Here is a 27,147-nt window from a genome sequence, read left to right on the forward strand (position 1 = left end):
TTAAACGAAATAAACATTTGAAATATGAGTTTGTATGTAATGTATGAATATAATATACAAGTTTCACTTTTTAAATGGAATTACTGAAATCAATCTACTTTTTCATGATATTCTAATTTTATGACCAGCACCTGTATTTCCTATTTATTGTCAGTATTTTTTCTCTTTAAGTTTCAGTCTTTCAGCTGAGATATAAACAAACATCCACCTGTTTTTTTTGCATTCAGCATATTCTCATATATTCCATTTTTATGTGTTCATTAAAATTTTATAACATGACCAGATTCAGGAAAATATGTGGCTGTTAAATATACAATTTGCAAAAAAGTAATAGCCACTTTTGTTACACTACTTTTTTCATAATTTCCTGTCAAATACCGTGGACTTCCCTACCATGCTAAAACATCCAGATTTCCATGTTCCCTGATCTTTAAACCTAAATTGCAACCCACTTTTCATTCATCTGGAAACAATCAATCACATATGTAGTTCTTAGACAGAAGAGTTATGTTGTCATATTTGACACTGTAAATGGGTGGCATTTGGATGACGTGACATTTGCTTCCGAGTATTAGCCTTCCTCCAGTCAAGCTGTTCTGACTTACACTGACAAAATTGGGGTCAGAAGTTGTACAGATGCGCTCTGATATGATTGGCACTTGGGCGACTCGTGGTTTCACACTTTAGGGATTATTCTCCATTTTCCAGAATGTTCTGCCTGGAGACTCTGAGGGAATGACCTCATGATTGGCTTGGGGGTGTGGTGTGTGTGTGTCTCTGTGTGTCTGTGTCTCTATGTTTGGGGGTTCATGATCGTGATCAACTAAGTCCAGAATAAAATTGCATTTGGACCTGGAAACAGTGTTGCAGTAAAGCCATTATATAATACATTAGAAAGTAATGGTTGAAAGAGAGCTTTCAGCTGGGAACAAGCTTGTAGCTACAGCTCATGTTTGCATTCTAAATTTATTGCTCTGCCTCAGTGAATAAATTGGCTTAAGGTCAATTCATGTAGACTACAAAGCTACACTATACATTTTCATATATAAACAGTACCTGTTAGCTTTTTCCACAGTTAAAACAATAAAAACATAGTAAAGCCTCAAAACTCAAGACAGAAGCCAGTTATGTGCTTTGAATCTCTGATCAAAGCTCTGATTAAATCCTACAAAGACAAACAACTTACTGTGTGTTTGTGTACATGTTATTGACTTTGCTAATTGCATGTGTTTATTTAAACTGGATGAACACTGTGCACTGTGGCATATTTTCTCATTGTCTCTGTGCCCCGACTATGTTCCTAGTCATCCCTTATTCCACTTTTAAGCAAAGCTAAATTTAAACCAAGAATTTGCTTAAAGGGCACTCTCTTAGTAGTTGTGGTTAGAAGAACATGGGGACTCTGCTGTAATTATAAATGCATGTGTTCAGCCTAAGCTTGGAAAGAGACACAGAAAAATGAAGAGTGGTTGACTTTTTCCCTGCTGTTGTGCAGCTTATTTGTTCCTTCCAATGTGAGGTGCTCTTTGGAGTGGATGTTTTGCCTTTGCTGAATACCTTTTCAAATACCTCCTTACCTCAATACATGTTTCACTCACCTAACACAACACACATGGTGAGAGGTCCAGGCCCTTTCTGCCTTTCCTCCCGTCTCTGTTGCTTGGAAAATCTTACATTTCTGCAGAAAAGAAGTGCACACATCCTGTCCTCATTATTGCAGGGAAGGGAGATGGATCTGGCATGGTCAATCCTATGGAAGCCCAACACATGAGCATGGCTGAGCAGAGCAGGCAGGCATGCTGCTGCGTTTTATATGGCTCTTGTTCTTAGCCTTTGATGACACTGTTTTGAATAGGAAATATCTAATAAGTCAAGTATTCTGTCTAATGTGCTGCCAGTTGGTTTAGTATTTGCCTGGAGGTCTTGAAACACTATCTCCACCACAGCAATAATATACATTTAACATTCTCATTGAGTGGGAGGGAGGGAGTGATGTAGAGAAAGAAAAGGGGCAGCTGAGAATATATGCCGCAATAGTAACCATATGCAGGACGGAGTTGTAGATGAGGGTGGGATAGCATTGGACACACCTTTGGTCTGTGTCCTGTACTTTGCTATTCATCAAAATCACGCTTCGAGAACAGCAGTAGTTAATTGAAACTGACATGACATCCATTACTGTGATTAAGGAACCATGGGGATACGCCTCAAAAATGCTGGAATAATGCTGAATTACCTAATTATTAGGTACAAGATTTTATTCTACACTGTACCTGACAAGAATGCAACTGTAGAAGAAAGGTTTTATTTTTTTAATTTTTGGTCACATAAACCAGAACATCCTTACATGTTAATGTAAAAATTACCCTCTTTTTATGTTGTTCTGTTACTCTCAGATTCACAATAGGAGTGGAAAACCAGGCACACTTGTTCAGTTAGGTTTTATGTTATGTTTTCTCACCATCTACAATATTTTTTTTTGTGCATTTGAGAAAATGTTTGGACAACATTTTATTTTTGTTTTTGTTTTTTTTTAGATATCCATTTTTTCAGTCTGGGTAATTTATTATTTGTTAAGCAGCTTTTCAAAAGTTTTTTCTGTCCTCTTCCATATAAGCAACTGGTGACTTCTTTATATCTTTGAAGCTGGCATGCCTTGGTAGCAGAATAAAGATGCCTGTTTTCTTTGTCGCTCAAAACCCAAAAACCTCCTCATGTTGATTTATATCATCTGTCACTGAAAGCTTTTTATTGCCGCAACAACTGAAACCGACATCCGTTATTTGGAGTCGAGCATAAAATCTTAGCTGCTTTAAACACAATACCACAGTCACTGCTCAAAACAATTTAATTTACTGGGGTGAAGCCCTTTTTTGAAGACATTTCCAATATTGCAAGAAGTGCAAAATGATTTTTCAACCACAGAAAAAGTCCCGGGGCATGTCTTTTATGTCTCTGTGGCTGTACCCCGTTCTTCTTTTTTGGTGAATTTGTCTGAGTGTTTGGTGTTTGTCTATATGGAAAAAAACAAGAAACATATTTTTAAAAATTTCCATTTGCTTTTATCCATCTATCTACAGTATTTTCTAAACCCTCTTGCTCCTATTCAGGGTTACTGGGAGCTCCAATGGTAAGAGGCAGAGTTTATCCTAGACAGGTTGCCAGTCCATCACAGGGCCTCAAGAAGACAGTCAAGATGGACAACCATTCATGCTCCCACTCGCACTCACACCCAGAGTCACCAGTTAAGCTTACATACATGTTTTTATTAGACTTGCATTCAGTTTGTCCTATAGGTTGTGAGAGGTGGGAGCCTATCCCAGCTGACAATGGCTGAGAGGTTGAGGTGAATCATGGACATATCCTTGGTCCATCACAGAGCAAATGCAAAGAAATGGAAAACTATGCAAATTGATCTGTGTTGACTGTTAAATTAATAATAATCATCTCTTAAAATAAGAAGTGGTATAAGTATTCAGAGAAAATTAAATTCAGTTTATTTATGTAAGGCCAATTCACAACAAAACTGATCTCAGGGCGCTCTGCAAAATGTATCAAGTCAAAACCCAATTACATGCAATCCAATGCAGTCCAAAACAGATCCAGATTCAAAACCAACTACACCTAATCAATTCATATCAGTTGCAATACAATCAAATTTAGTATATTATAAGAAGTCAAACTAGTAAAAAGTTGTCTATTTGAGGAAGAGATTGTGTCAAAACTTCACTTTGATGTAATATCCCATCCTGAGCAAGTATGGAGATGAAGGGTGACAATGGCAAAGAACAACTTCTAAACAACTTGCCTTCTGTTTCTACACGCTAATTGTTTAAAGAACAACCAGTTGAAGCAGACACATACAGGATTGGGCCAGCAGTAGTTTCTATGGGAGAACACAAAGTTAATGGCATCATCAATTGTAAATGCAAATATAGAGAGTAAAGAAAGTAAAATGTGAGGAAATGTGGTCAATATATCCTCCAGCAACTTAAATCTTGAGCAGTATACCTAAAGGGATAGCTCAGAAAATGCAAGCTAACCCTTACTATAGGATTTATCTGAGAGAAATGTTTTAAGCATAGTCTTAAAAGTAGAGAGGATGTAGGCCTCAAGAACAGAAACAGAAGGTGGTTCCTCAAGTAAGGAACCTGATAAAATTCGGTGTTGGGATGTGAAAAGTGTTTGAAATATTTACATGTCTAAGAGGTAAGTTCATATTTTCATCTTTGTAATGTATAGTCAAAGCATGAGATAAAAAAGTATGTTAGAAGTCATTAACTTTGTTGCTTTGTACAAATAGATACATACTAAACTACATAAAGCAGTATTCATTACTTTGCCCTTTTTTTCTCCATTTTTGATCAGTATGTAAAAATGAGCACTAATCATACTTTGCCAGGCAAAGATATTTTTTTTATTTTAATATTTTTGTTGTTGGTTGTCGTTTTTTTTTTTCACTTTTTTTTTCACCCTTATAAACGCATAAACTCTGTTTATTAGAATTTTTCATTTAAAGCTCTTTGACTTTATTTGAATTGTATTCTAAAAGTAGCTCTATCTTTGCTACTGTCTCTGGGACTTTGTTGTAGAAAATTAGCATTTTTGCTGACATGGATTTGCCTTCCTGTGTTTCTGCATTCAGGGCCGTCGACAAGAGCAAAAGCGTGGCCATCAAGATCCTGCAACAAGCGGTGACTCTTCATCACGGCACAGTGGGACAGGACAAGACAGCGGCTTTGGCAGTGACAGCGCCCGCATCCGAATTGTCCAAATAGAACAGCAGAGTGGGGCTAGCCACCACTGCATTGCTAGGCCCTCACGAAAGTCCACCATTACCAAGAACCTAAGCTTCATTCCTTTTGATATCTTTCTCACTGCCAGTAAACTGTCCGTTATGACCTATGCTTGCTCTAGTACCCCTAAAGCTCTAACTACATTGACTGATACACCCAGCACACCAGAAAAGAAGGAACCTGGGGATAAGGTAAATAAAAAGCTAGTGTCTAGTCATTGGTTATGTGTCACACCTTTGTTTTGACTAAAGCAGTACTAAATGATCCTATTGTGTGTGGTTCAGGTGGGAAAGAGTATCCTCAACCATCCTGAGATCATGTCTGAGTCTCCTCCACCTTCAACCTCACCATCCCCTGATCAAACCCCAGCTGCCCAGAGTTCACTTGCTGGCCTGACTGCTGAGGACATCCTCAACAGCAACACCTCTCAGCCAGCTTGTCCAATGCTAAGAGGAAGCCTGCTCTCACTTGATGGCCTTCCTACTCCAACCCGTTCCTCAGCCCGACAGGCGCTGGGTGTTACTGTAGTGAGGCAACCAGGGAGACGGGGAGCTGGGGACCAGTTGTTGGAACCCCTCTTGTATCTGCAGGTTATGCAACCTTCTGTTCTGCTCAGTTGCCACCATCGAAAGCAGAGGATGGAGCTGTCCGTCTTTGACGTGTTCTTAAAAGGAGTAGCTTCTGACTACAAGTGTCTGGGTAAGAGGGATTTTGTCTGTGTATTCTGTTAAAACTAATGCTTATGTCTAGCTTTTAGGTTTATACTGTTGTAAAATTTTAAACACATCCTATTAATAGACACAAGAACATCCTAAAAGTTTTATCTGTTTTATTTTGTCCAGACCCCGGAAAGACACTGCCAGAATCTCTGGACTACAACGTCTTTTGGCTGCAGACAGTAGCAGGAGAGGTTGATAGTAAAACGGGTATCCCTCCGCCTCTGCTTTGCTTCCAGATCAAAGATTTCCTTAATGGACCAGGTGGGTATCACACACTTAATGTGTTTTTAACATTTAATCATATTAAAAGATAAATGGTAAATGCTGGAAAACACACTTTGGTAAGCTGCAACACCAAAACTGACAAATAAAATGATTAACATTGATAGTTTTTTGGCCACAGGCCCTGTGACTGAATAGCATCTCAAAGCATTGTCCCAACCTCTAAAACTTCCATCTGTTCAGTTTCCTCCACTTATCTGTGGTCTTGTTGTGGACATAACAGGTCCAGAAAGGAAACCCAGACATCCTTTTTTTCAACAACATTCTTCCACTCCTTTTGGGGGTCTCTATACTTTTCCAAGCCAAAGAAGATTTATATAATCTCTACCATCTTACCAGCTGAACCTTGTACCTTCTTCAGAGTAGTTGAACCTACACAGAATTAGGCTAATGATCTAAATGATGCAGCTCAGCATTATGTCAGAGGAGACAGAGTATAATTTGTTCATGACTATCACGCTGTCTAATTGACTCGATGGATGTTTGCTACAGGAAGTCAGTTATGTGCTTTTCACTTTGAAACACTGACTACTAACTCCTGTGTGCCAAGTGTGCATGTGTTTGCGTGTAATAAATTTGCCTTTCACAGAGTTTGGTTTGCTATTTTTAGACTGAGATGATATCCATATGAGCAGATTTTAGTTGAGGTTGTTGACCTAAGGGTGTGTTTGACATCCTGCCCAAACACAACTGTAATGAATAAAAGTGTGAGTGGGCTTTTGAGTCTTAGTGTGTGCAACCTTTTTATTCCTGTGAGGGTTTCATGGAGAGTGTGTGTAGGCGCAGGTCATCCTTCAGCTTCCTGCACTCAGGCCAGATGTTGCAGATTCATGCACTCTGTCACGTTAACTACAGATACACTTTGACATATAGGCTGTCTTTTTTCCACATGTATACAATCATGGACACATACTGTGCATGTACACAAGAAGGAGCTCTGGGATGGACTCTGGGTGTTATAGATAATAGTTTAGCATAGAACATGTAGCTTAGCTTTCCTGGCACCAAATGCTTTCCCTCCGGCTGCAAGCTGCAAGCTTTCAGCTCTTCTGTCCATCTGGACAAACATCTCTCTGTGTAGCCCAACTGTCACACAATACAGCCTTATATACCAAATATGTGTGCGCTAAATGATGCCATCAACCTGTGCATTTTTCATAAAGTGCATTTAAATTTTCTCCATCTCTTGCATTTTCAAACATAAAGGGCTAGTATTCCTTGAATGAATGCATATCGCCCATCACCTTTAATTGCAGTTTTATACTAAGTCTATCATTTTATGATGAAAAATGATGGACTTGTAGCCTTTTTGGTCAAACCTTGAAAATTGTACTCACAATCTTACACAATATTGTGAGGTGTCATGCTCAGAGAAATAATTGTACAGTATATTACTCAGGTTGCACCTCATCAAATGTTAGCTCAATATCTGTTGAAGTGACTGAGTCCTAGCTATTTTTGTGTTTGCTAATGTTAATTAGCTGTGGTGCCCATCAGTTGTAGATAAACATCCAATAATTACTTTAGAGTTTCAACAAAATTTCTCCAGTGGTTCAAAAGATAATTTGCTAACAGACAAACATGGCTGATGCCAACAAGTAAATGCCAAAGTTTTAAGCAAAGACGTTGCACACTGTGTAGCACCCAGAGTATGTGCTGGGAATGACTCTCAGCTACTACCACACCAACTTTTAGCTCAATATTTGTAATATTTTCTGAGTTGTTTTTGTGTTTGTTAAAGTCTTTTGGTCTGTGGTGACCATGTTGAGTTGGGTTGACTTCAAAAGTTAATCATTTGTAGATATACTCCCAATGATTACTTTCTTAAGGTTTGATTCAAATCCAACCAGTGGTTCATATTTTGCTAACAGACAGACAGACTCAAATAGTTAAAGGTAAACAGATATTGGGCAATCAGTTGTTGCTTGGAATATAATTGTGGTTGGCTTTCAGGTACCGCCACACCATATTTTAGGTCAATATCTGTTTAATTGACTCAATTATAGGCATTTTTGTGTTTTCTAAGCTTGTTTAACTGTGGTCACCATCTTGAAAGGAGCTGACTTCAAAAGTTAATCAGTGATAGAGGTACATTCTGTGAGTTTTCATTCAAATCAGTGTAGTGATTCATCAGATATTTATAATGATATAATAATCAAAATGATGATATAATAATCATTTTTGTTGACTTCTAAACTTTATACCATTTATTTACCAAATATATATGCCTGAAGAAGTCGTATCCCATTTTGCTGTGCTACGTCAGATTCTTGACTGCAGTTCAAATGCAGAAGTTAATATTGTAGAATAAATGTCAGGTGTTTCCCCTGAACTGGTAAAGAACAGACCTGTCTCAGTAGGACAATTTCAAAAAATAATCATTTATATTTATTATCTGTGCATACACACACATACTAACAACATACTCCCAAATGACTCAGACAGGATCCAGGCTCAGTGTGAGGATGCCTTAGGTCAGGCTCTGCTGGAAATATCGAAAATTGACCACATATGCTACTGGTTCTCCTTTATCCCCCCAGCCATTTAGTCACTCACACACACATTCACACGCACATTTTCAGCTGTTGGTTGTTTAGGAGATACTTATCCTCTTGTGGTACAAAGGGAACAAAGGAAGATCTGTGGAAATCATTTACTGTCTGTGATTTAGTTGTTTTTTTTTAAATGCACTAATTGCATTGTTTGGGTAAACAAGAACCTATCAGGAATCATTTTTAAATAAACTGGAGAATTAGGCATCATTAGTGAGAGGCTTTGAGGAATTTTGTGCTGGAGGGAGAAAAGAAGACAATGAGTGAAGACAGGATTAGAAGAAAAAGCGCATTCAGCATTTTATTTATCTGTCCCCTCTCATTATAAATGTCTGGTTGTGTTTGTTGCGATGTGTATTTATCACATTTGGCAGCTGTACTTTAATTTGACAATGCTTCACATTTGATTTATTTTAACCAGGCGCAAACGGAGAGCAGACCGCCATGAGGCCACATCTTGGTGTGTGTTTACAACAATATGCTCGCAATTTCAGCAGCATTTATTCTGCAAGACCAATCAAAGTTGCCTTCTCAAGGATGCTGAGTGGGAAACACTTGTAACATGTGTACTGTAAACTGGATGAGGTTTCAGCATCGACCCTCACTCAGCAGCAGCTCATCACATACATACACACTCTTCTAAACATTACTAATGGCAAATCAGACAAGAAGCCAGACTTTGTGTGTGTGCTAGAGGAGGTCATAACTTCAACAGCAAACATGCATAAAAAAGACTTAACTTTTTTTTCCTGACATTAGCTAGGGTTTAGAGACTAATCAGCACAAAAACACTTTGTCATCCCTTTTGTTATCTTTCCGTCTCAGTTCTTGTCTTTGAACAGGTCTGTTAGCAAGTCCGAAGATGTAACTGCTACCACTTGGAGAGTAAAGATCAGCCTTCTCTCTGTTGAGAAGCAGAAGGTGATAGATTAGCTGGAACAAATTGGAACCATTACTCTCCTGTGTCCCTGGATCCTGTCAAGCAACAAGTTTGTAGAAATGTTGTCAGACACTGTATACAAGCATTTGCCCCTTCGAACCATCCAGAGGCTCTTTAATTTGAGTCAGATGGCATCTGAGGTATGTGTCATTGGCCTTATAGGGCGTAGGACATCTTGGAACCGTAGGTTTCAGCAGATACCAGCAAAATTATTTTTGGCCTCTTCAAACACAGACATACACGTATGCCCTTCACATATGGGCCCTGTGTAATTGGACACATTGCCACCTGTGTCTGACACAGGCTTTCTTCTGTAAAGAGTCAAGCGTGAAGTCAGCAGGAGAAATAGAAATCAAAAGGTGCGGTGGGAATGAAAACAGTGTTTGTGCTGAGTACTCACACACACATTTTTACCCAATCTCAGGTTCAGAGTGAGGACGGCGTCATGCATGACCTCTCCAAATAGGCACAGTAACCTGGGTAATAAGCATATTTGATCTCTCCCACTACTTTAGAGAGGTATATACGTGTGTGTATGTGCCTCTGTCAGACCCCGATCATCTACTTTCTCCAGTGCTAATAGAGGCTGACAACTGAGGAGGGCCAGTGTATGATTCCCACAGCCTGTTCAAATTAAAGCCTGTTCTTTAAAGATATGTGAACACCATCTCTCTACCTTTAGGCTTCATGCTTGTTCTTCCATTGAGAGTCTCTATCCTAAAATAGTCATTCATTTTATGGCTCAAAGTAGTCCCAGGGAAACACTTCTGTATGAGACTCCTCACTGCTGAAAAGTACACCCCAGCATGATGTGTAAAAAGTGCTACCACATTTATATCATTCTTTCTTCCCTATTAATAGTATTTCTTCTGGCCTCCTTGAACCAGAACATACAAAAAACAATGACACTGATATGCTTCCTTGAGTTTACAGTTTATTAAAAGCAGTTCTATTTTTCAGCGTAAAGCCATAAATTTGAAATTTTCCACTCAGTTTGTCAAATCTAGACCTCAAAATCTTTTTTTTTTTGATTGAGTTTTTTTTTTTTTTAAGACACAAAGATCACAAATATTTCCCTACTGCATATTTGTGCCTCTGTTTTACAAACATACCACAAACAGATTGTACCTCCACCAAATTATACCTTTTAGATTTTTGGTCATTTTGTACCTGTACTGTCTGAGCAGCCACTGAAAAGTGAGATTTACAGACACAAGTAATCATGACAGAGGTTGTTGCATTCAGATACACTTCAAGTGCAGAACTTAACAGTGAGTTTGATTAACATGTAAATTTATGGAAAATGTTAGAGGAGCATAAACTTAAAGAGGTGTGGTTGCCTGAGTAGGTTTGTGTGTTTGAGATGAGAGAAATGGGTACAAATATAAATCGGTCTTGGTGTACTCTACTGCAGAGGAAAAAGCAAACACAAATGATCTCACAGTATTTTTTATGAGTTAGGGCAATAGTGTTTTATGTAACATATTGCATTTGTTTCTTACTAAAACTATTTTTTTTTTAATTTTTTGTTTATTTTATTTATATTAGGGATGTTTTTTAGGAAAACCATCAAGTTTATTGTTGGCGCTTTAAAACACTAATACTGTAGAAATCGTGTACCATTTTAGTAATGTTTCATAGAATACTTCAACTTCATATTTTTTGTATACCTTTACCTTAATAAAGACATATAGAAGGAGGACTCCAACCTAAAATCTGGGTTTTAAGACATATAAGACCCTATAATCCAGATTTAACTACATAATGTTAAAAAAAAAAAAACTTTTTAACTGATCAGTAAATCCTTTACAATTTGGTTAAACACAGAATTTATATTAGTGTCACTGGGTCTATGACTCCAGTCTACTTTACCTTCAGTTGTCTCATGAGAACAAGTATGAATTTTATTAACTACTAGTGCTGTAATACTTGAGATCAGTCTCAGTCTCAAGACCACATTTTCAAGGTCTTGATCAAGTCTTGGAATCGACTATTTGTACTCGCTTGTCTGTCTCAGACATGCTGGACTTGGGATTTTTTTCTTAAGACTACAGCTGCAGTAACACCTTTTTTCTACTGCAACTGAGTGAAACTCCTGGCTGCATTCAAATGCTGCTAATAAAGTTTTTTACTTTAAAACTCTTCCATCTGCACATGTCTCAAGAGTGATAATACAGAAATTAAGAAACAGTCAGTCATGGTTTTTGATATGGGCAATATGGCTCACCACCCAGGGTGACATCTGGTTAGGGATGGCAAAAGCATTCAGGAGGAAAACATAAAAGTTACTTGTCGTTTTCTATCACCTATTTGTGAATCCAGTTATTTTGGAGTGTGGGGCACTCTTACTTTCTGCAGAAAGAGTCAAACGGGTTTTAGAGAAGAGAAAGCGGTAGGTTCACCTCTGACAGAAACGTGCAGTCAAGAGAGACAGAGCCTCACCTGTCATTAGGATAAATAAAACAATTAGACAAACAATTGTAGGTATTTTTGTTGTTATTTCTTTTAAAAATAGTCATTTTGATCACTTTTAGCATTAAAAATGTTACTTATTTTCTATTCTAACAGGTAAGAGATATTTTGGCGTTATATTTGTGAAACATAACTGATATGTGTACGCATGTTAATTTGAGCAAATAATTATGTGTCCTGTGCGCTCAACACGCTCAAGGTGACAGTTTATGGCAGGCCATTTTGCCATATAATTTAATCACAATCCTCTCATTACTGTTTTAGATATCAGTATTTGCATTCCTCCTGGTCACAATTGTCACAATTTTGTGTGTTAATACCCAAAGTGGAGACACATAAACAAACATCAAATGTTATATAAAAATAAAACTTTAATGAAGAAAAAGGCTGATGTGGGAGTAAAACAAAACTAAAACTACTTATCATGTGGCAAGAATCGTAAAGTCACTGGGAGCAGAAAACCAGGCTGGATATAGGGCAAGAAACCAGGACATGAACACTGGAGGCAACGTTAGGATCTGACGAAGAACTTGATATGCAGGAGGCTTTTTAACAGGAAGTGGAGCTCACTGAAATTACACACAGGTGAGCTAAATGAGTGAAAGAACGGGTGTGATAATTAACTGACGGCAACGAAGACTGAGGAAAACGATGGCAATAGACACAAGTAAATCTAAAAGGAAGAAGTTTAGAAGAAACAAAAAGCCAAAGCTAAATAATTATGCACATAACAAACTCTTAGGATAAACACAACACCTGTTTTAACTGAGGAATCTTTTAATTACTTTATCTGTAACGGTGTTAACTTTTTTGTTTCTGTTGTGAAAGTTTTGTAACCTCTGTGTGCTGCTGCCAGTCTTGGCCAGGATTTTCTTGTAAAAGATTTTTCATCTCAATAGGTTTTTTCCTGGTGAAATAAAGGCAAAGAAAGAGAGACCTTGGGATCATAACAGCATTACTATTTTCAGTATTAAGAATTGAAATTTAAGATATCTACAGTAACTTTATTATTTATTAACAACATTGTATAATTTGCCTGTCAGTAACTGTTTGGGGAGTCATAATTTGGCAGCAGTAAGGTGTATTTACATTTTTTTCTTTTTCATAATGCCCCCAGTATTCAGTTTGAATTATTGTCCTTTGTCACTGAATATATAATATACATCTATCTGTGTTATACTGACATTTCTAAATATTCCTTCCTTTAACAAAGAAAAAAATGTAAATATCAATTTATGATTATTTTAATTACAGGAATGGTTTTGCAAAAGGACTTGCATTGGTTTGGTCTTGACTCATCTCAGGTTAGGTAGAATTGACTCCTGCAATTTATTAACTAGCTCAGAACTGATGTTTTTGTTTCTTTAAAGAATAAACAGCAAAACAGTACTTTTCTTGGACAATACAGTATTCATTTAGATGTAGTCAGCTGTGTGTAGTGTTTCTAACAGTTTTAGTTCAGTTACTTTATAAATACGTAGTCTTTTTAAAATACAGACAATATTTCTTGTGAATAAATCTTCTAGGTGAAGAGAATGACAGAGAATGAACATAGAGAATGTCATCCATGTAAAAACTTTTTGGACTTCACACAAGTTACCCACTACTCTTACTATCCAGGTGAATTACACATGGGTGAAACGGGTAATAAAGTTCATTTACCATCATTCCTGAGCTGACTGGATTGGAAGGGGGCAGAAAGCAACTCTGGGAGGGAGGACAAGCTGTAATCAGAACCAGGCCTCCGAGTACAGAGAGCCAGCCAAGGCTCGGGCCTCGGCACTGGCCCTGACTGGGTGATCAGAGACATCTTTATGTGGTTACAGGAGGGTTGATTAGGTGGCAGCTTGAGGAAAACTAAAAGAGCTTATGGAAGATAAAAGAAGCAGAAAATGAAATTTAATTGTAAGTTGAATGGATGGAAAGGGGCAGGGTGGAGGTTGGGGGAAGGAGGGTGGGGGGTCTGTTGGAGGGGAACAGGAGAAGCTGAACAGCTGCATTTACACTCTTTATTTCACCACTGGAAAGTTTCCTGGTGATAAGTCAAGTGGAAATGATAAGCTACATTGCACAGAAAATTCCTCCCATCTTTCGTCCAGTTCTTTGTTGCAGCCATGTTTCCTTTTGACCGTGTGCCTCACTTCCACTGAAATACATAACACAGACTTCTGAGCACGGTCCGTCTGCATGTGTGTGTATGTGTGTGTTTGCCTGTCCTTCATATCAGTGAACTCACTCCTATCATCAGTTGCACTTACCTGGGTAGAAGGAAGAATGAAGGCCTAAAACCTTTAAACATCCTCTAAACACTAGGGTCCTGATGATGCCATGAAAACTAGCTGTGCTTGTTTTTGGCTGCTTCCAACTCCCAACATCATGACCAAACGGAAAAATGGGATAATGGAAGTGGTGTAAAACGGCATTGAGTTCCTTCATGTGTCTCTATAAATTCCAGTCAAGTGTTTGAAGGCAGCAGTGCGCTAGAGAGTGAAGGAGTGAGGTGGATCTGGAGAGAGTAGCCTTTGATTTATGTTGTTGGCATGAAGAAGCTATTTTCATTTGCTGTTCTGCATGTCACATTAGAATATTACACTGAGGCAGCTAGCCACTGTATGTGTTCATAAGAAGAATGGAGGTTGAGAGTGGACCCAGCTTTGCATGTCAGTGCATTGCATGCAAACTTTGTGATTAAAGAAGAGCACAGCATTTGATTTACAATTCACAGTACCATGTAGTTTCCCATGGCCTAGACAGCTTTAGATCTGCTCAGAGAGGCACTCGTGAAGCCTGCCGTGTCTTAAAACCCCCAAATGGATTGTGACCAGTTTATTGTGGGTTTCCAAATTTCAAGGGCAGGTTTTAAAGAGTAAGGACCCTAGCCAACAATGAATTTATTCAATTTGTGTCCTCAGTTTGACACAGATTGAAAGACAATGAAAAGAGCTGAAATGTTTCTCATTAGATTAATAAATAATTCATTTGAAACTTCATTAGCATCAAGCTTCAGTCATGAGAAGTTTGTGTAAATTATTTCCTATTCCCAAAGACAAACAAAGCACAAAGAGATCTGTCATTAGTGTTTACTACTGAGAGAGCATGTTTTTATTACCTTCCCAAAAGCTTTGCTCTCTTTGCTTCCTGCTGGGATTTCTTCGACACTCAGCACTTCATAAATACAAGTCAGGATGAGCACAGAGACCTCTTTTAAGAGTGCCTACTGAGAAGCTGTTCACAGAAGAAATTGTTTGTGATGTTTTGTTGACAGCACAGTTTTTAATATTGCTCTTAATGTTCTGTTTTCTTCCCCTTTCCTGTCTTTAATCTTTTTTTTTCTCATCTTTTGTTTTCTTTGTCTTCTTTTATTTACAGCGGAGCTGAACATAGATCTCTCTCGTCCCCTGAAAATCAATCCCACTTTAGCAAAGCTGGAGCAGGCCAAAGCCTATCTGCAGAAAGTCCTGCCAGCCTACACCATGGACACGTCCAGTAAACCACCGTCTGCTTCTTCCACTCCTCAGTCATCCCCTAAAAAGACACCTCACAGGGGCTATCCTCCTCGTTCGGACCCACACCATGAGGCCTCGGCCCGGAGTAAAGGCAGCTCTGTCCAGACGCTGGCACTGTCCTTCCACAAAGTCTCCCTCCACACAGCACAGATTGTTGTTGTCATGGAGACAGAAGCCCATCCAATGAGGCCCAGCATCACAGTATCAATATCGGCCATGACAGGAAGTCTCAGCATGAAGTCAGGGCCTAAGATAGAAGGTAAGTAAAGTACAAGGATGCAAAGTTTTGACTGAGCATATGTGGGCTTTTTTATTTTTAGTATTCTTTGCTTTTCTGCGGGCAGATGTTTGTTTTCACAACCTCATAACAAGCCTTACACTCAGTTTGTACCTTAAACAAATCCTTTTTACTTGCCATGGTGACTTTAAAGAGACCTGTGGCAGAGGGCTCCCTTTGTACCCACACAAGTATGGGTACCAAAGCTGCAAAAATATGACTTTGCAGAGTCACTGAGAACGAACTGTTCTGTTTCAGGTATTTTGTGTAATCAAGCATCTATTGATCTGAGCTTTACACAGCAAACTCCACAGTTACAATAGGTTTTAATTCACTTTTGACTTACAAGCTTCTTTAGTTATGATAATAATATAAAGATTTGTTAACAGATACAAATGTGTATCTGTATAAATGTAAATTAAAATTAATGTTTCATTAAGTATGTAGATCTATAAGGATTTGTTGTTTTTGAATACTTGATAATCAGCTGTGTAGCACTACTTTGAAATTCTGTTTGTGACTCATGCTGGGAAAAAAAAATCAGAAACCAGTTAGTAGTAAAGCTTTCAGTATCTTATGGAATGTTGCTGGGGTTTTATTTTGTTTGTTTTGGAGCAAAGGCACCCCCTGCCAAATACATGGTTTGTCATTTAAGTGTAAAGTGAGATATCTGTGTTTTTATTGGATCTAAAGTTGTTGTGGAAGTGTGTGTGTATTTGATTCCATAGATATGAGTGTGAGGACCTCAGACAGAAAGAGGTTTTTTGTGTATTAATATCTGAGTGTGTAGGAGCGAGTGTTTGTTTTTGTTTTAGAACCAAACCCTGCCTTCATCAACACTGACTGTTATCCAGGAGGCATCATAGTGTTTCCATTATGACAATCAGAACTGCTAATGCTAATGTAAATGAAAAGCCTTCCAGTTTCTCTCTGCCTCTGGGTGTGAGGCGGCGTGCTGTAACAAATCACCAGGGGTTTTTAGTTTGTTTTTCAGATTTTGTTATTTCTTGGCTTGTCTTTTAATTTGGACATTAGATGAAAACAGAAGGATAAAAGGCAGTACCAAGCTGACAAGCCAAATGTAGAAGATAATAAGGTACACTTTGACTCGTAATTTTGCAAGTGGATGGTTTATACCTCAGTGCCACTGAGCAAAACATCCTTTGTTGATGGGGGTTCGAGGACAGCGCTGAAGCAAGGCTGCCAAAGTGCCTGCATCTGTTTTACAGATGTTGTTAATATTGGGTTACTGCAGATAAAATGATTGTCAAAAATGTTAATTAAAACCTCAAACACTTTGCAGTTTGTTTACTCAAATCTACATAACTGCACAGTGACACAATACTCAGTGTTTCTGCCCTGTTCTGATTTTCACCAACTTTTCAGCTGTCGTCCATCTTTGTTGTGTTCACTTTGAAAAACACAGTTGAGTGTGTGTGTGTGTGTGTGTGTGTGTGTGTGCACAATGCAGTGGGGGGAAAATATATAGGGACAGAGTGCTAAGATTATATTCTCCATCGGCTGTATTTTTAGTTATAGCTTTTTTTGGAACACAATATTTTTCAGGCGGTATGTGATTTATTTACATCAAACGTGAAATATAGGTTGATTGGTAGTGAACTATCTATAATCAGTATGATGGCAGGTAATAATCTTTATCATTATCACCTGCTGCCAAATGGCATTTGCCTATGTGTGCATGTTCTTGTGTTTCTTAACAAAATATCTCACCAACAACTGGTCCGACTTTAATGAATCTCTTATATAATTGTTGAATGTACATCTATAATTGATTAATTAATAATGGATTTTGTAAGTGCACAATTTTCCGTTACTTCGGGTAACTGATATTCATCTTCAACACATACTTTGAGCATTAAATCTTACAATATTGTATATTAGATTGTTCATTACATTGTTTTCAAGGTTTGACCAAAAGGGCTACTAGTCCATCATTTTTCAGCATAAGATAAACTTAGTTTAAAATTCAGTCATGAAAGGTCGAGGGCAATATCTATTTCTTCAAGGAATGCAAGGCCTTTAATTGATACTGTTTTTTATTATCATATTGAGCCTCTTCAGTTCAAGAAGGGCTATTTTACTGCATGCCATGCCATTACTAAATCTCAAAACATTTAAAAACTCATAGGTTTATTGCAAGCAAGGCATTATACTTTCATAAAACTGCTTAAGAGCTTTTTTTTTTAATTTCCTCTTTTATACTTTTGATTATTCTTTGAAATACCTGAAACATTTAAGATCCTCCTAGATGTCATGGAAAAAAGACATTTCATTTCTGCGCTTCCTCTCTGAAACAAATAGATATCATTTCAACTTCTAAATGTTGACACTGGAGGGCTTATGTAGCACCAACTGCCTGTAGAGAAAATCTTGTTCATACGGGGTAAAGTTTCAAGGAACAAACATCAGAAAGCTTTGCTTCTGAATGACACGTTTGACTCACTCACTTTCTTTTTATTTTGTTGTTGTTGATAACTTAAGCACCCATGCAGATCTTTGTCACAACTCATATGGCTGCTTTCCCTGAGGGCTCTTCCACATAATGTTTCCAGATTTGCTGGCACTGAAACGAGACAAACTGTCTCCAATTACACAGACGGATCTCTGGTGACAATAGATGTATCTGCCGACTTGTAGCCTTGACTGCACCACCTCCATCACTCACCACTCTGTTCTGCGCTGTACCTAAGAAAATGGATACCTGCAATTTTTGCCAAAGATAAAGGTCAACATTCCCTTTCGGTAAGGTTGAGCCTTTGAGCTGCCACAAAAACTCAGTGGAAATGACCCCCCTGGGAGTTGCTGTACATGAGATGTCAGACAGGGGAATGTACCTCTACTACTGCTACAGTGTGTAACAATACTGTTGATGCTGCTGTTTCTCTGCTGGTCTTCTGTGGCACACTGAGACTGACGGACCTTAAGTTCCTGTCAGGGTGTAAGAAAAAACAGAAGTGGGAAGGAGAGAAAGAAGAGATGCAAATGAGTTTCAGGAGGTTATGTGAAACAAATTGTTGGTGAAGAAAAATAAATATTGAGGAAGAGAATTAGTCAGAAAATAGGAGAGATGCTCCAATGAGGAAAAATACAACAATCAAAAAAGTTGAGACAGGGTGATAAATAGAGTATGAAAAGAGATCTGCTGTAATACAGGACAGACGGGGAAACTGAACACTACTCTGAATGATCTGTACGCACAGTCCATTCTGCAGATGTCATTACAGTCACCCCATTCCACCCTGTATTCATCAGCAAACATTCATAGCTGCCACCGGTCCCACCCCCAGTCCCTGAAACATCTGGGGCTCTGTACCTGGTCATTGCAGCCCCTCAGCCAGGGGACAAGATGGAGAGAGAGGGGATTAGGTTGACAGTGAGGTGTGTTACCAGATCCTGTGTTAATGAAAAGCAAGTGGAAGCCCTGCATTCCTCCCTCCATCCATGGCTCACCACTCCCTAAGGTAGGGGGGCATTTATAGTTCAGTGAAAGAGAGGAGGGGAGTGGGGAAAAGAGAGAGAACAGATGTCCAAGGGTCCATGAAACAGGACTCTCCCTAACCCTAATCTCCCAGCTCTCTCTTACTGCCCATACAGTGCCCCTGACTTCAGAAACACACACACACACAAACCAGCAGAGCCTGCTACTATTGCAAATTATTTGGAAACACACATGTGCAAACCTTTCTCCTTGGTCTTTTGCTTCTGTGGACCCCCTGTTTCTTCATGGTGATTTACTCTAGCAGATTTGTAAAGGAAAACTTGTTTTGGGGAGAAAAAAACCCAAAGCTACCCATTATTTATGCCCCCCTCTTTGAAATTCTAGTGTTTTTCCATCTCCCAAGCCAATCTGTGAATTATAATCCTATCAGTTTGTTTACTCTGCTGAATTAAAGCTACTCTTGCCCATTTTTTTCAATGAAATGCAAAACTGAGCAAAGCCAGGACAAAAATAATTTATGAAAATACATCCTTATGAGGTATGGCAACCTAACCCAACTAATAAATTGTTATTACTGCATCATTAGTAATATATAATAAGTCAACCAAAGTTGAGGGTAGGGGGCAATTCAATTATTAACACATGCAGCAAAGGTAAATACACTTGGAGATATGATTATAGAGTTTTATATTTGTGTAATAAGTAACTTGGTCATATTGTTGAAACATTAAAAGTAATCCTCTCATCATTATGTTAAATGTCTAAAACTGTCTGACTTTAACTCGGGTATTAACCTTTTTTAACTGCCGTAAAACAACTTGTTTAAAGATTTACCTATCTGCTGACACACATGTTTTCTATCACATCTAAAAGCATCTACTAATCTCCCCTACCCCATGCTGAACAATCAGGCAAACTCAATGTATAAAATAAATAGTTTTTGTTTTTTCAGGAGTTTTTGAAGAGATGGCCCATGTTATAAAACTTGACTTAAATTTGTCAGAACCATCTTTCTTTGTTTGAGTAATAAAAAGGCATAAATTTCTCATTGTTAAAATGAAGACAAATCTACGGATTGATTTGCTTTTAATAGTCTGTAAATTAGTTTTGACTAAAAAACTTCAATGGATCATTTTATTGTTTCAATTTTTTTCCCTACGAATTGATCACATTTACAGTCAGTATTTAGAATTTAACACATATCTGTCACACGTATTGTGCTTATGCATTGCTGCTGAAATTCAGCCCATATGTCGCTCATCGCCAGTCATCAGGTCTTCATTTGTAATTGCTTGGATGACACACAGCTTCCTGCACTGCGCCATTTTGGCCGACAACGTCCCCTGCTACAAAACCAGTTTCCTCTAGTGTCCTATAGTGGTCTTGTGGTGAGTGAATAGCGTATTTCTGTGGTGAATGACAGTATATTACTCCTATTACTCTTACCATCCCAGAAGGTCTTTAGGGGCCTCAGCTAGTTATGTAATGACTCCTTAAGGTTTCTACTAATTGATACCAGTACGCTGCAGGGTATAAATCAGCCAGGCAGTGGTCAGATAACGGCTGCCAGGGAGAAACCGACGTGGTAAATCAGTCTCCTATCCTATCTAATCTTACCCGGGTGTTTGCCATAGATATATTTCACTTTAGGAAGATTTCCATCCACCCTTTTTCCCACCACCCACTGCGTTTCTCAAGTGTTTTATGGTGTTTGAGAGCTTGCAGTGGATACATGTGCACATTAGGTTATCAGAGGTCTACAGTGTTAGGTATCCAGGTGTTTGTTTTTATTTTGTTGCAGAAAAAACAACAAATATTATGCTTGCAGTTACTGAATAAGTACAAAGTATTTCTTCAGTCTTCAGTCCGTAGTCTTCAGTGACTGTTGTGTTTAGAAAAAAAAAATTACATAGACTGCTGTGTTACCTTAGACTTCCTTTTAATTACAGAAACTTAGGGTTATTGTTGCAGTTTACCAGAAAATTTCGAAATCCAACAACATTTTAACAAATAATGTGATTGTCATTCATCCTATTTTATGATGCTTGTTGTGTTAAACACTTGTTGTTTTGCCGAACTGCCTCCAGTTTCTGTGAATTACTAAAGAGAAACAGCAGCCTCCCAAGATGTCATTTAATTATAGAAAGCCTGATATTCCTTAAAGGAATGTATATCACCTGCCCCTTTCATGCCAGAGTTTCATGGAATATTTTGATATTTCACATGATATGCTGACAGTTAGAGGATGCGTTGTGAATGACTGTCAGCTACTTTCAAAATTTTAGTTCAATATCTGTAAAATGGACGGAGTTATAGCCATGTTTTGATAAGTTGACTGAAACCGTGTAACTGTACAGTCTGAATATGGCAGCCATCTTGAATTGGATTGAGTTCAAAAGATAATCAGTTGTAGATGGAAACCTAATAATTCAGGACATATTTTGCTAACAAATACATAGTTGATTCCAGTTGTTAATAACAAAGTATTAAACACAGATCTTGTGTGATCAGTTCGCACTCAGACTGCAAGTTGGGGATCAGTCTCAACTACTACCACACCAAATCTTAGTTCAGAATGTGTAAAACTGAGTTATAGCCATTTTTGTGTTTAAAATTCCTCATCTTGAATTTTCAAAAGTTAATTAATTTTAGCTTCTCATCCAGTGATTTCTTTCCCAACCTTTTTTTAAAATCCATTCATCAGTTGACGTGAAATTTTACTAACTGTACAGACGAATAAACACACACAGAGGCAAAAAAACATCACTCAGACTTTGCCTTTGGCAGTGGGCAATAATGAGACACATTTGAAGTGTAGGCAATTCTGTGATGCATGCCAGTGTGTCGGTAAAGCTTCACACATGCACAATAAGGTTTGGTGTTGTCAGCCTGCCTCTGTGGTCTTACATAGGCTCAAACAATCCAGGATACTTTTTATTCATTTGACCACAGAACATACATTATTTGTCTTTGTATCCAACAGAGATGAGATGTTCAAAGTAAGCTTTTTGTAGTCTGCAGATAATTGGTTTTTTTAATTGAGCTCTACAGACAAAAAGATTTTCTTTGTACTTTCGTGTTCATACAGTTTAGCAAATTGTAATATTTGATTTTGTTATATTCTCAAATACTTACCAACTTTTCTGGAAATGGAGATTGTATGTAGATTTGGGTTCCCCAATAATACACACACTACACTTTATACAATCAGGATTTAGCTGGTTTAGGTTTGTCTGTAAAGTTGATTAGATTTGAGCAAACTGGCAAAACAAAGTGCCATCTGCCACATGTGTCAATAGTTTTTCATCTCCTCTTATTTATTGGTTTTATTTATTTATGTTTCCTCTGCTCCTCAACGATTCGGCAGGGTAATGTATTTGGACTGTCTGCTGACAGATCTGTGAGGACAAACCTACAGAGTCATGCATGGTAAAAACAGAAGTGGAGAAAGGATGGAGAAATGTGCCTCCAACTGTTATTTATTCTGGAAAGAAGAATAAAGTAAGAAAAAAGGGATTCCCCCTCATTTAAACCACTCCCAATTTGGTTGATTATCGAGCGTGCTGGCTGCTGTTGCTGGCTTTAGAAGCGGATGCTGCGGTCAGCTGAGCTGTAAATGACGCATAGTGAGACAGGACAAAATGTTTTGATACTCATTGCGTGTTTGAGAGAGAATGTGCGTGTGAGAGTATGTGTTTCCACTTGTTCACCTGGGTGTGAAGGCTGTTTGTTTTCACATCTGTATTTTCTGTATGGAGCCATGTGGCTGTACTTTTCTCTCTGTATTTGTAAGTCAGTGTGTGCATTTGCTCAATCTAAACATGCTCCTATATACATTTGTGAAAGATTCCCAATTTAAAGGGGGAGTTCCTTGGGGCTGTCTAATAAATCTTGGCCATAAAAATAAGCCCAGGATCCAAAGTCCTAATAAGTAATCCATAACCTCTCTGTCTGTGCTGCAACACCAGAAGATATTAGCAGGTAAACTGCCAACTTGTATCAACAGTGTGTTTCCTGAGAGATATGAGTCATCTCAGCATAATCGTTCCCCCCAGATTGTTTCATACAAGCAAAGCCTCTTTCATTGGATCACCCCTGTTGAGTTAGTGTGCTCTGATGTTGAATAAGATGTTTCTGAGTCAGTTTACCAAGCCTGGAAAGATCTGAACACTCCTGTGTGTCATTTCATCATGTCATAGATCACTTTCTCCTTCAAACCCCCCAGTCTTGTCTCTTGCACTTTTTCCCACCATCTTTGTCTATATCTGTTCATCTTCTCATTTATCACATCCTTCCTCAGTTTCTCCATGTTCCTCTTCATCTTTCTCAAACCTCATACATCCTGCTTTTACCCCAAGTGAACCCTAAGTCCAGAGCACCATAATCCTCGAAGATATAATTAGTTCTGGATCCTGACAACATGTTTAAACAAAAGGTTTTTAGTTATGTAACAAATATGGACAAAATGGAAATTTTCAGCTTTCACTTGAGGGCACTGTTTAAAATGTTTTACAAAGGTTTTAAGAATGAGTACTATACACATTTTGTAACAATTGCCATTGTAATCCCCCCCCCCTTTTTTTTTCTTTGTTTACCTGATTTTCTTTTTGCTTGTTTTATTTATTATTCACATTGCTGCTTCATATGTGTTCCTAGATCCAGTTCAGCTTGCTTCTGTTCTGCTGAAGATAAAAGATGTGCTGGTGAAAACAGGACTGAAGGAGCGGAGCCATGTGCTGCTGGGACCGTTCTCCTGCAGCAGCTCCCTGGAAGCTCGGTGGTGCCGACACAGCGGAAGTCCTGGACCTGAGCCCGGACCCCCTAAACTGCTGTTCGACCTAAAGGGAGGTCTGCTGCAGGTTTGTGTACCTAAAACATCAGTTCAACTCTCTTAATCACAAGATAAAATTCTCTGCTTGACTGCAGTTCATAGTGGTTGAGGTCAATTCAGTACCTCTACACCTGGTTAGAAGTGAGATTGACTTAGTCCTGCTCAAAGACACTTATTAAATGCTCTGTAAGGTTCTTCTAGTAGAAGAACAGTCTGTCATTCAGTGATACCACTGCCTTCTAAAACAATAACTTGCATTGCATGACAAAAGTATTCATTCAAAAATACTCCAAATTATTGAAGTTAAAAGAGAAAAAAACTTGTTTTAAATAATTTAAAAAATATATAAAACTGAAAAATGGTGTGTCTATGTTCACCCCTTTGCTTTGAAGCTTTAACCTTTACCTTCAGAAGTCTCATAATTAGTAAAATAAGATCCACCTAAGAGTCAAATGATCTAAAGCTGTCAAATGATTCAAACCTGTTGTAGCAGCCCCCAGAATCAACACTAGTTCAACACCTGTAAGTAGTCAGGGCTACCACAAAGCAAGAGACATCATGAAGACCAAGGAACATCCATCCACACAGGTCAAAAGCAAAGTTGTAGAAAAGTACAGATCAGGGTTGGGTTACAAAATCAATCACCCAGAACATCCTACAGAGCTCCACTAAATCCATTAATAGGAAATTGGAAAGTTTATACCTCCACACAAATCTGCCAAGGAGGGCATTCATCATAGAAACATCCAGGAGCCCAAAAATAACCCTGAAAGAGCTGCAGCTCTTCTGCAGAGTTGGGAGGATCTGTCCTTAGGACCACTAGAAGCTGCTCGGAGCTGGACTTCAGGAAAAAGTCACGGCTTTAATGAAAAATGTTAGACTGTTTGGAATTTCTTTCCAAAACGTGGAAGAAAGTGCTGTGGTCAGATGAGACCAAACTCAAACGTTTTAGACCATCAAGGAAAACATCATGTCTGAGGTGAATCCACCACCTCTCATCATGCTGAGAACACCACCCCTACTGTGAAACACGGTGGTGCCAGAATCATGATGTGGGGATGTTTTTCATCAGGTGGAACTGGGAAGCTGGTCAGAGTTGAAGGAAACATGAAGCAGAGGAGCTTGTTGGAGTCTTCCAGAGATCTGAGACTGGGACGGAGGTCCACCTTCCAGCAGGACAATCAGCCTAAACTCACCGCTGAAGAAACACTCCACTGGTTTAAGGACAACCTGTCCTGGAATGATTCAGTCAAAGTCCAGACCTTAATCCATCTGAGAATAATATTTTAAAATGTTGGACACAAGCAGCACCCATCCAACCCGAAGGAGCAGTTTGGTCATCAAAAATTGGCAACGTTTCCAATGGTTAGCTCGCTCAGGCTCATGGAGATGTAACCAAAGAGCCTTGATGCTGTCATTGCTACAAAAGGTGGCATAGTATTGAATTTTATGCACAATTTGTCAGTTTTATATTTTTTTAAGAGTTATTTAAACAAGTTTTTTCCACATTTAACTTTCTTAATCTGGAGTATTTTTAAAGAATTATTTTTTAAAACAAATTAAAAATCCAAATTTATTCCAGGTTGCAAGGTAATAAAACAGAAAGATTACTAAAAAGGACAAATATTTTTGTAAGGCACTGTAACTGTCTTTGGTTTCCAAAGAAAACATACACATTTTCTTGTTCAAACCCTGTCACCCACAGGCACATCTCACCACACTCTTAGTGTTCCTCTTAGATCTGCTGTCCCTCTTTAATTTTTCATTGGCTTATGTTCTTTTTAAAGTAACGACAGTTATAATTTTACTGTAGTTTTGAGTCACATCTGCTCGTTAATGGTGGAATATTATGTATCTATTTATAGTGGAAGATGATCTTCTGTATGCCTTTTTTCCCCTCTACAAAGTTACATAATGTTAAAGCGAAAAAGTCCCTTTTTAATGTGACTAACAGAACACGAAGTTTGCAATGCAACATTCCACATTTTTTCCTTGGGGGAACCCCCTCGCTTATGTTCAGTGGTTTCCTTAATGCTTTTGTTGCGTGTGCATTAACAGAAAAATTGCTTGCAACTCAACACTTAATATGTAATCATACATTTCCTTCTGCAAATATTGGCGTCTGTGGTGTTTTAATCAATTGCTTTACCAAAACCACCGGAATTCCTTCCAATTTCTTTATTTCAGAATGTCTTTCCAAAAACTTGGGGAAAAAAATCCCCAAATTTTCCTCTTTTAGAGTTTAGTCATACCCACTCTTACGAAGTAGTAAGTGACAGGCAACCAGGCGGGCAGCTCCATGTGTGAAGAGTTTTTGACTCAGAGATTCCTAGTCTTCAGTCCAAACCCCAGGCAACCTGACTTTGATGGAGCACAGGAGGGGGAATGCCATGGCTTAGTGAGGAGAACGTCAGGCTGTGTTGTGTAATTTTTGTAAGTTTGTCAGTGGGTGATGACGAGGATTGCCCTGACTGCTTCACTTATGTTTTGGAAAAGAAAGTAATAGCATAGCAGATGCTGTGTTTATGAAAACAACTATAAGTCTTGTGTTAATGTGTGGCTTTCTCTCATGTTCTATTAGTTAAACATTCTTTTGTTTCTGTGTTCTGTTTTTTCCGTGCACCCCAAGTAAAGTTGTCATTCTTTTCCCATCAATTCTGCTCTCACTTGTTCTTTTACAACAGGTTTTTTGGGGCCAGGAACATTTGAACTGCCTGAATCTGGTTGAAGATCACCTTCGGGCCTATTTCCATCTCCAGAAAGAGGATTCAGCAGATGGCAGTCCCAAGGGAAAGGCCTGCCACACCCAGCCCCCACCCTCTCCAATCTCTCCCTCTGTTCGGACGGAGCACACCTCTGATGACTTGCGCACAGGAAGTTTTCAGTACATTCGGGATGCAGGTGAATACACTGGACATTAGTGATGTGATGATCATTGAGCTTCTCGATTGCTCTGTAGTTTTTCTTTTTTCAGAACAGCACCTTGATAGATGTGCTGCATTGTTCAGAGGTGAAACGGTTAATATACACTCCTGATCAAAATCTTAAGACAAAAAAAATTGCAAGAATTTTCATTTTGCACTATTTGATCTTAAGAAGGGTCTAAGTAGAGCTTCACAATGTTAAAGGAAAAAATCAGTGCAAGAGACAAGAACTTTTGAGCAGGGAATTTTCTGCAAACTGCATTTACACTCAAACATGATTTTTTTCAACTGATCAAAAGTTTAAGACCATAGTCTTTAAAAGCCAAAAGCTGTGCAAAAATCTGGATTCCATGTCATTTTCTGTCAAGTCTTTACACTGTCAAGACCT

At 38.4% G+C, this 27,147-nt stretch overlaps 1 protein-coding gene across 4 annotated transcripts in view; it reads left to right on the top strand.

The window, feature by feature from the left end:
- Window positions 1-27,147, top strand: part of LOC108234194 (vacuolar protein sorting-associated protein 13B) — a 339,365-nt gene that overhangs the window by 239,858 nt on the left and 72,360 nt on the right. For all 4 annotated transcript variants that reach the window (XM_017413202.3, XM_025005255.2, XM_025005252.2 and 1 more), the window contains exons 35-40: window positions 4,646-4,987; window positions 5,081-5,495; window positions 5,639-5,776; window positions 15,131-15,526; window positions 23,661-23,863; window positions 26,520-26,736. In XM_017413202.3, coding sequence (XP_017268691.1) covers window positions 4,646-4,987; window positions 5,081-5,495; window positions 5,639-5,776; window positions 15,131-15,526; window positions 23,661-23,863; window positions 26,520-26,736 — 1,711 coding nt within the window. The remainder of the gene's footprint in view (window positions 1-4,645; window positions 4,988-5,080; window positions 5,496-5,638; window positions 5,777-15,130; window positions 15,527-23,660; window positions 23,864-26,519; window positions 26,737-27,147) is intronic.

The sequence above is a fragment of the Kryptolebias marmoratus genome, linkage group LG16 (genome assembly GCF_001649575.2).
Source record: "Kryptolebias marmoratus isolate JLee-2015 linkage group LG16, ASM164957v2, whole genome shotgun sequence".
Classification (NCBI taxonomy): domain Eukaryota; kingdom Metazoa; phylum Chordata; class Actinopteri; order Cyprinodontiformes; family Rivulidae; genus Kryptolebias; species Kryptolebias marmoratus.